The following is a 10241-nucleotide window of genomic DNA, read 5'->3' as shown; positions in this document are numbered from 1 at the left end:
AAACATTTGAATAGGTCCCATGTTGACATAAGTGTGAAAAAAATAAAATGATATGTTAAATATATGTATATATATGTGTTATATATATATATATACATACACACACAAAGAAGGAACGAGTAGGGGATGGAGTGACGGCAATGGCGACGAAGGAAGAACCTAGCATCCAACTTCCAGAATTAGACTCCAAATTGATCGGATATCTCACCTCAAGTTTGGAGTCCAGTTTCTAGCTTTCAAATATCTCCAAATTAACGAAAGAGGAACCAAGCTTCCAATTTCTGGTCATTATTCAAATTGATTGGATATCTCACCTCAAGTTTGGGGCAAAGATAGAAAGAAGATACAGAATCGGACCGGGCAAGCGGTAGTGAACCCAACTTCTAGCTTCCAAATCGGCTACTGCCTCCAGCCCAACACCATCGTCTCATTCTCCTTCTTCGTCGTTGTCTTTTCATCCCCTACCTACATCTTTTGTGTGTATGTGTATATATATATATATTTATTTAACATGTCATTTTATTTTTTCCAAGTATATCAATGTGGGACCCACTCAAATATTTTAAGATATCAAGTGGCGTGCAACATCAGCAGACACACATGCCTTTTGAATCGAATTCAAGTCGTAGATAAAATTACAATTAATAAACTAAATCAAGAGTTAATTGTCAAAATTAAAAAGTTTGGATTAGATTACAAAAAAAAAAAAAGATAAGGTTCAATTTTTTTGCTACTATTAGCCCTATTTTTAGTACATCACTTGAGGTTTTTTTTATACTTTTTGGAATGATGATGATTATAAGTTGGGTGTTCAAACTTTAGTTTGGACCAACCAGCTTGGTCTTAGATTGTCCATAACTTAGTCTACTTATACGCTTCAATTGATTTTTGATCAAGTCTAGAATAGTCACTAGTCATAAATAATATAACATATTAAATTTAAACAAATTTAAATATATAATAAATACTATATGAAGGATAACCATGCTTTGCTCATATCGCAAAGGATTAGTTAATTCTCCCTTATTTTGCTAATTTGAAATTGAGTTGAATTATAATAACTAAGTTGATACTGATTATCTTGTCTTTAGTTCATGAAAACTTAGACATATGAAATTTGAGAGGCTCAAAATGCCAATCTCTTGATTATTTGCAACGGGTTCGGATTCATTCAATCCCTAAAATTTAGAGATTGCCTTGGGTATATTTGATACAGCTTTGAGGTGTTCTTTTATTGATAGTGTGAAGTGCCTCTATATTCATCTTGTTTGGAGTGCATTTAGGATTTGAAGTCTAGCTTTGATACCTTGGCTTTATTTGAAGTCTAAATTATTTTCAATCGTTATTATGATTTTAGTCTTGACTCAACTTAACGGGACATTAATATTTAACATAAAATAAATGATAGTTTCAAATACCACCAACAAGCAACAAAGTTAATCAATCATACAATAATAATTGTTCGGTTTATATTAAAGTCTCTAAGACAATATGTCTATACAAGAATTCAAATGGCAAATAGCACCATGGTAATGGTAAAATACTGTGACTTCTATATATATATATATATAATGCCACACTTTGAATAATTTCACATTCTTTATGCTTCACTAAAATTTAAATTTGTTACACCAACCAACCAACCAACGAACAACCAAAGTCAAAATCAGCAACGAATGTGGCTGATTCTTCGCAAAGCCCAAAAATATGATACAATTAATAATATTCATAGAATGCAAAGATGCCCAAACAACATCCTATCTATAAACAAAACAAAGACTGTTTCTGCTGCCGCCGCCGCTTTACAAATCTGGTCATCGAACGCGGGGTGAGTGCCGGTAGTGCAACAGCGGGGACGCAGTGGCTGCTGCCGGATTCATAGGTGACTGGCGGTGCCTCATTGGCGACTTGCCGGCTGAATCAGGAACTGTCTGATGCCCTGATTGGGACTGTTTGCTGCCGGAAATATTCTTGGGATCCTCGAGCTTCACTAGAGTTGCTAAAACGTCTGACATCCTTGGCCGGAATTTAGGCTCCATGCATAAACACTGTAAGGCAATGGTGGCGGCTGTGTAAGCAGCTTTTTGGGGGTATTGGCCCCCCAAATTGGTATCCATTATCCTGAATAGTTTTCGTTTGTCGCCCAAATATGGCATTGCCCAGACCACTAGGTTCTGCTCCACACCAGACTTTGATCTATCAACAGCCCGGCGACCCGACAACAGCTCCAGCAAAACAACCCCAAAGCTGTATACGTCGCTTTTTGCCGTCAGCCGACCTGTTCATCGGCAATGACTTTATCACAAATTCTCGTCTATTTGACCAAAATAACACAACATAGGATAGCTATGAGCAGAAAAACGACCAGAGAGGAATGAATGAATGCTTCAGAAAACCAACCTGTAGCCACATATTCTGGTGCTGCATAGCCCTGAGTACCCATAACTTGAGTAGAAACATGGGTTCGATCGCCGGTGGGCCCTGCCTTAGCTAATCCAAAATCAGACAGTTTCGCGTTGAAGTCCTACATCCCAGAGGCAGAGTGTGATCAATATGAAATCTATAAACATGAACTCCATATACAATGCAAAGCAATTTTAAATGCGTTCCTTCTATTTTGCATACCATATCTAGTAGGATATTAGAAGCTTTGAAATCACGATAAATGACTTGTGATTCAGCATCATGCATAAAAGAAAGACCTCTGGCCGCACCTATTGCCACTTTAATCCTTGTTGCCCAAGGCAGTGGCTGGGGCCCTCCTGCAAAACAAGAAAGGGTGGTGTCAGGTCAGAAGAGCAATCCCTGTGGGGGGAAAATATTCAAATTAGCATCAAAGAATACAAAATCTCCTATCCTATCGATTTGAATGAATGGATACAAGCGTGTCGGTTGTTATCATCAATGAGCAGATCTAAAATACACCAAAAGGTAATCTACAGAGAATACAAACTCAGCATAAACTGGCAGCATCAAAAGCCATTCATCATACCCTTCTTTTAGCTCTTCCCTTGAGATTAGTGCTCAATATTATCTGAAGAGGTGCCAAGTTTTGGGATCAATTCAAAGCTAATTCAAGATCAAACATATTGCACCGTTCTCCACTGAAGCCTACAATACTCTCAACAACACGGGCAACACGATAACAGATAAGCCCATTTTTCCTCAAGTTCAGAAGGTAGATAGAGATCAAACATTATCAGACTGTAATATTTCCTGTTATTAGTTAGCTTACTGTTGTTTGTATTGTGGTTAGTTAGTTTGCTGTATTAGTTAGCTTGCTACATTGTGTGCTGTTGTTGTGAACCAAGGATATTTCTGTAATTAGACAATGAATTAGTTTTAGGGTATTTAAGGCTGAGATCTGATTAATGAGGCTATTATTTCTCTGGCTTCCTTCTCGTCTCTTTACTGTCTAAGAAACATACTGCACTGTTTCTGATTTTCTTCTTCTTTCTCCCTTCTGCTATCTAACATAAAAAGAGTGTGCTCTGCAATCTCATTATAGTTACCTTACAACCTCACTTATTACCCACATATCCCTTTTTATCCAAGTTTGTTGATTTTTTTTTTCTCTTCCTACTGTGTATGTCTTTCTTAGTTGCATACTCTTATTATTTGGTGTAAATTACATACCCACATCATTCCTCAATCATTTTCCTTCGTTGATTTTTATATTTTTCTCTTCCAATAATGTATATTTCCCTTGGCTATATACCCTTAACCTTCTATTCTTTGTCTTTTATTAAGATTGGAGAATCATTTGTCAACAAAATTGCAGGTACAACAATAAGCTATATGACCCATTGATCACACAAACCACTCTTTTATTATCATTTAAGTCTATATTTTACCGCCTCAGCCAATGACACACTAGATGACCCATTGATCATCTTCTTACAATCAAGCACACAGTAACAGTCATAGCCTACCATTCACTCAAATTTTGGAAATGAAGCTATTAGCAAATTATCTTAGTCTACTTTAACAAAGTGCTTTGAACAGTTTAGTTTTTCTTCAAGAAAACTATTTGTTTGATAAACATGTTCACTGTGAATTGAAAGGGCAACCCATGGCTGCTCATCATCATCATCAACTGTAATTTATCCTAACCCGGTTAGGGTTATCGGCATGACATTAATAATGACTTCTAAAAGTCACATTGGCAATACAAATCCATACAAAAGAACAATGTGGAAAAAGTTTTGGTTGTTGATTTTACCATCAATTTTGGTTTGTTCTTTGTTTGATAAATTATATATTAAAATATTCACGAAAGAAACTAAAAACTCCATTTAGGTAATTTTGGGATATATCATAGCAATTTATTATAAATTGGTTTTATTTTCAAATGGGCTTGAGAAAAAAGAGCATTGACTATAATTAAATGGTTATCCATTTAAACTAAAACTTTACTCACTATTTCAATGCATATATATTGCTTATGCACAGAAGGTCCATTATTAACAGTATACTTATTTTTTTAATTTTTAATTTTTGGTAAGTAATTTTTATTTTATTAGTTGACCATACATTCCAATTTTTCCACAGATACTAAAATAATATGTTTGGCACATATAGAGCAATGTGATGAACCACTAGTTCTAACCAAATTTTATGGCATATAGTTCCATCACACCAAAACTAAAATGGCAGGAAAATAGTAGAAAGAAAACAAATGTACCAGTAGGCATATGGTTGTAGAGAATATCAAAGAATATGTCTAACAGAGAATTAAAATTAAAAGAAGACAGTTAAGAAACCAAAAGTTAAATCTGAAATAGAATTGCCTGATGCTCTTAGGTATACCCATTCAAATTGTAACTTACTTCGAAACAGATGATTCTCCAAGCTTCCTTTGGGCATGAACTCGTATACCAAAAGCCGGTTATTACCCTCTGCGCAGTAGCCAACGAGTTTAACCAGATTCGGATGATGAAGTTGCCCAAGATAATTGACTTCAGTCTGCAAATGGTTGCTAAATAAATAAGCCAACACTAACAGTAAAACTTAGGCACTAAATTACTAATCAAGAAGACATACCAACCACTCCTTGTGGCCCTGGTAACCCTCTGGTTTAAGCTTCTTGACAGCAATGACCATACCAGATCCAGGCCTTACAGCAGTGAGCGTATTTTCATCAATCCATCCTTTAAACACATAACCAAAGCCTCCTTCCCCAAGAAGACTGTCGGGACGGAAGTTTCTGGTGGCAATCCTTAACTCATTAAATGAGAAGGCTTTTAAATGAGGGGATGACAATAATTCACCTTCAGATCGAGGAGTGAGGAGACTTCCAGAACTCCTTTCACTGTAAGATGGAACTGTCAGGGTGGAACGAGCAGAAGAATTGCTAGTTCTGCTGGTACATTTTGAGGCTCCTGAAGTAGACAGAGAAGAGAAGATTCAAATAACAATAGTTTAAACAAAATAAAATTTTGGATATTGCAGAAACAACAGAATCAGCAAGTTTTTAACACAGACAATAATCTGATCCAACTCCAGTACCACTTCATCAATTGCACAATACATTTGGCCAGCGCAAGCATCTTGTTTGACATCTACTTACTACTTTTGATGCTCAAGGCATCCGTAATAACATTAATAAACAGAAGAATACTCATTTGAGCATTTCCTTCATTCTTCCATGTCTAGTCTCCACCTTCATATTAGGAAATCCCTTCAAGCCCAACACTTTGTATCTAGAGTGTTTAACTTGTCAAATAGCATCATTCCTATCAAAGTTTCTGATGGTTGCTGTGTCACCAGAAACCAACACTTCATGTCTAGAGGGTTTAAGTTGGTCAAATGAGATATATCAATCTCCAAAAACAAATTCATCACATCCTCCACATTATGAAGCCCCTCATTCACAAGACCTCTTCAAATCTTCACCATTTGCCAAAACTTGTCCTGAAGGAGCACCTCATAAATATGATCTAGATTCTTTCTTAAACATAACCAATTCGTAAAAGCATTATGGAAGTTTCATCTTCTGCAATGCAAAATGCGTGAATTGAGTTTAGAAAAAAAATTAGAAGTTTGTCATTAACATGGTTCTTGCCACTCTTGTTGAATCATATTTGTACAAAAGGTAGAAATTTCTTCTAAAATATCCTTTGGAGATGATTGATAGTCCAAACAAACCAGAAGAAAGACAACTTTCACAAGGCTTTGATCACAGTTAATTTCCAAATATGCTATTTTTCTTAAATTTAAATCTTAATAGTTTTAAATGTTATAGGATCCTGAATTTATCCACCATGATTGGTCCGAACAACTTTGGTTTTAAACATCTACAGATGCATCAAGCCGAGGGAGATGTTCTTAATGCAATACATGAAGATGCGGATCCTCCTTCCTATATATGTTTATGTTTGATCGAATCCTCCTATGTTTATGTTTGATGGAAGCAAATTAACAAATCTTGCAGCAACTAAATCTCATGACCCAAGACCAAAGAATTAGGGAACGGGTGTGGACATTTAATCCAAAACCCTAGAACAGAGATATAAGCAAACAAGCTACAAATAAAGCCTTTAAGTTAATGAAAACCATGAAAAAGAAGTTCAAAGCACTCACGTATCAAAGGTTCAGAAGAGAATTTCAAGGGCCCAACCAACCCACGCATCAAAACTTCAGAGCAGAAATTATACCCAACCATGATTATCAAAACCCTTAAAAAGAAAGGAAAGGGAAACAGATAGACGGCTAAATGAGCTGCAAAAGAGATTCCCCATTTTTCCCTTCACCCAAAGAGGAGTTTCAAATAAAACACTGAAAAGTGAAGGAGAGATTTATGCATTTTACCGCTGCTAATATGGGAGCTATGAGCAGTATCAACTCTTACAGACGAATCCAAGCAATTCCCCATCCGGCGAAGTCCGCCCTCCAAAGGTGAGAGATAAACAAACACTTAATGGCTACCAAAACAAGTTATCTTCTTCACATTAACAAGAACCCAGTTTTTATTCTCTTTCCCTATTTTTCCCCCTGAATTTTCCTTTCCTTCTCCCAATCCAGGTTGTCCCAATTCAATAAGAAAACCATTTCTTTTACGCACATAATAGAATAATAAGAAGAAGAAGTAGAAGAAGAAGAGAGGAGCTGGTTCTAAGAAGCTGAGAATGGAGGAAAGGGGCAAGAAAACGCGGAGAAGATGCTGTCCAACTTCAGATTTCACCTCCGTACGATCTTATCTTAGAACACCCACATGGAGGGCCACGAACCCTGGGGGACTCGTCTGGCTGCCACCTTTGTTTTTGTCTCTTTCCCAGAAATGTTAATTCATTCATTTATGTTTTTTTTTTTTTACCACAAATGATGTCAAAATCATCAATTGGACATTCTTTTGACAGCAAGTGCCCATCAAGTTCATGGACAACATCCCTTTGTTCCCCGACTGTTGTTCCTCCTCGATTGGGTGGTCTTGTTATTCTTGGCAAAAACAAAAACAGAAAAAGATCCTGTTTTGTTTCATGATGGATTTCACTTCCATTCATCCTCTAAGCTGGAATGATTTCTCCCTTGCTTTAAATCATATTTTACTTTTACTTTTACTGGTGAGTTATGGATTGACAAATTTATAAGTTTATCTTCCAACATAATTTTTTTTTGTAATGCAAAAATGAAGGAGTCCTCGATACATACATTAAACCATCACATTTTTTCTATAAACTATGGTCCAACCGATTGGACAAATAAGTTTGAGTCAAAATTCTGACATTGACTTCTTTGTCTTTTTGTGAGTTTATCAGCAATCTTGTTTTGAATAAATTTTTAATCATAATTTAATAATTTTTATCTTTAAATTAAATGAATCTAAAAGAAAAATGACTTTAAAATTTTTGTTCACACTTAATAGAGAACAATATTAAATTTTTAAATAACATTAAGGGTAACACATAGTAAAATTTTTTCTTAGTTCAAAACTTAAGGTTGCGTTCTTTTTATTATTTTTAGATTATTTTTAGTTTTTAATTTTTTAAAATAATAAAAATACTTTTAGTTTGTTATTTTCAAAAATAAGAAAAAATTTTATAAAAAAAACTCAAAGCAACAAATGTTGTTTTGTTTGTTTTCAACCAAAACAATCTTTAAATCCAAAATATGGAAAACATAATCTATTTTTCATGTTTTGGCTTTAAAAAAGAAAAGAAGGACGAAAAAAAATTATTCTTAAATTTTAAAAATAAAATTATATACTTATTTAAAATTTTAAAAATATAATATATTTATATTATAATTAAAAATATAAGATAACATATAATATATTATTAAGTATATTACACATATTATATATAATAATATTTAATATAAATTACCACTCAGATATCAATAATTTATTAATTAAATTTATTATTTATTTTAATAGTAAAATTTTATTAAAAAGAATTAATTTTATTATTTAATAATTAAATTTATTAAATAAAATATTATAAAATATTTTTCTCAAAATTCTAAAATAAATGCGTTTTCTAATGATACAATCTTATAATTTATAATCACATTATGTAATATTAGTTCATGTCTTTAATTTTTATTTTAATACTTCCTATTTATAATCACATTATGTTTCCATTTGTTATTTTTTTTAAGTTAATTTATTTATTTATTTAAAATTAAATATTTTAATTTTTTAGATAATTAAATTTATTTAATAAAATGTCATTAAAAATTTACTTTTAAAATTTCAAAGAGAACAAGTTTTTTTAATTTTCTGTTTTGAAAAATAATTTTTTAAAATGACAAACAGAACAATTTTCAATTTTTTGAAAATAGATTATCAAAATAAAAAAATAAAATGCAAAATTAAAAATTAAAAAGTAGGGAGAACGTAAATTATTTTAATTTTAAAAAGAAAAAAAAAAGGGAAAGCTAAACTTAATCACAAAAGACTTGTTTATACCACTGGAAGTAAAGCTTATGATTTGGCATAAAATTGGAAATCTCAGCATAGATATTTATGGGTACATGCAAATTTAAGGAATCAAAAGGGAAGGATGAATACTAATTAACTCACCACCTTTCATCTATGATATGATGCATGAATATTTTAATTTTTAAAATGTCAACAAAGATTAAAATTGTTTTAAGATTATTTTTATAATTTTAAAAATATTTTAAGACCATTTGATAATATTAAAAAATATGGAAAATGTGTTTTCAAATACGAAAAAAGTCAAAATTCTATCTCTATGTCTGCTGCATACCTCAGCCATTTGTCCTTTTGGTCTTCCCTCTTACCTTGTGCTTTCTTGACCTTTTCTGTTCTTCTTTTGCACTCTTTTCCTTTTATAATTCTCTTTCTATCTTTGTATCTTTTTTTTTTTCCCTCCCATTTCTTCTTCTTTTAATATTAATTCTCAAATATTAATATTCAATTAATTTATAATATTAATTTTAAAATAATATTATTAATTAATTTATAATTTTTTTAAAAACCCAATTAATTACATTTGTGTCCTTTGCTCGTTTCCTATAAAAAAAATTTAAATTATATAAAATTCGTGTGAAACTAACACTTTAAATAGGAAAAATAACATCAAGTTAAGACTAATGAAGATGCCAATAAAACCATAACAAAAGAGACTGATGAAGATGCCAATTAACAGAGTTAAAGAGTATGAGTGCTTAAGAATTGGATTAATTTAGGTTTTATAAAAATCAAAATCGTACTCTATCATGGTCAAAGTTCTGTTTGTATTTTAGTTTAAAGGCAAATTGGGAATAAGTCAACCCCTCCATAACTATGGGCTCCATTGTGTGCCATTTTTTAATAAAAATTTGATTTTTTTTTTATAAAAATAATATCATAATAAATAGTTTTATAATTGTTGTCAAATTAATATTTTTTTAATGTGTGACATGCATGGTCACTCGATCAAGTAACTGATTGGTATTTGTTTCTATCTACCCAATTAACATGTTTGAAGGATGTGGATTAACGGAATTGGTTAATTTAGTTTTTCAACTCAATTAAGTTAAAAAGAAGGTGAGTTTTAAGGTCTTAAATTCAATTTCTTCATTTTAATGAAGTTTGGGTGAATTGAAGTGTTCTAAACTCATGTTTATGGTAGAGTTGGCAAATGGGTTGGGTGGTTCATGGCCCATTTTGAGCTGTTTATTAAAAGTCATAGGTTGTCCTGGGTTCCCATTTCTCATTGCTCGGCTTGATCTGTCTCCCTTGTTGGTCAAATTCGACCCATCCCATAAAATAGATGGACCAAGTGGGAGGCGGG

At 32.7% G+C, this 10241-nt stretch overlaps 1 protein-coding gene across 2 annotated transcripts; it reads right to left on the bottom strand.

Annotated features, from left to right (window-relative positions):
- Window positions 1-1447: 1447 nt before the first annotated feature.
- Window positions 1448-7224, bottom strand: LOC127797814 (probable serine/threonine-protein kinase PBL3). Of its 2 annotated transcripts, XM_052330971.1 has the most exons (7): window positions 6811-7224; window positions 6583-6677; window positions 5044-5381; window positions 4830-4965; window positions 2626-2762; window positions 2401-2524; window positions 1448-2278 (listed from the first exon to the last, which is right to left on the bottom strand). In XM_052330971.1, the coding sequence occupies exons 2-7, from the start codon at window positions 6662-6664 to the stop codon at window positions 1815-1817; spliced, it is 1281 nt and encodes a 426-aa protein (XP_052186931.1). In that variant the 5' UTR covers window positions 6665-6677; window positions 6811-7224; the 3' UTR covers window positions 1448-1814. The 2 variants fall into 2 exon arrangements, with proteins under 2 accessions (XP_052186931.1, XP_052186932.1); XM_052330972.1 differs by lacking the exon at window positions 6583-6677 and having other exon boundaries at window positions 6811-7220.
- Window positions 7225-10241: the final 3017 nt, after the last annotated feature.

This window comes from Diospyros lotus, chromosome 3 (genome assembly GCF_014633365.1).
Source record: "Diospyros lotus cultivar Yz01 chromosome 3, ASM1463336v1, whole genome shotgun sequence".
NCBI lineage: Eukaryota > Viridiplantae > Streptophyta > Magnoliopsida > Ericales > Ebenaceae > Diospyros > Diospyros lotus.
The sequence above is the reverse complement of the archived record's forward strand: the minus strand, read 5'-3'. Positions and strand labels throughout refer to the sequence as shown.

Excerpts from the sequence above, each read along its gene's own strand:
- LOC127797814 (XM_052330971.1), bottom strand. The coding sequence starts at position 6,664 with ATGGTTGGGTATAATTTCTGCTCTGAAGTTTTGATGCGTGGGTTGGTT. Across the intron at positions 5,382-6,582 it reads CTCTTCTGAACCTTTGATAC|GAGCCTCAAAATGTACCAGC; the intron begins GTGAGTGCTTTG and ends TGTCTACTTCAG. Across the intron at positions 2,763-4,829 it reads GGAGAATCATCTGTTTCGAA|GAGGGCCCCAGCCACTGCCT; the intron begins GTAAGTTACAAT and ends CTTGTTTTGCAG.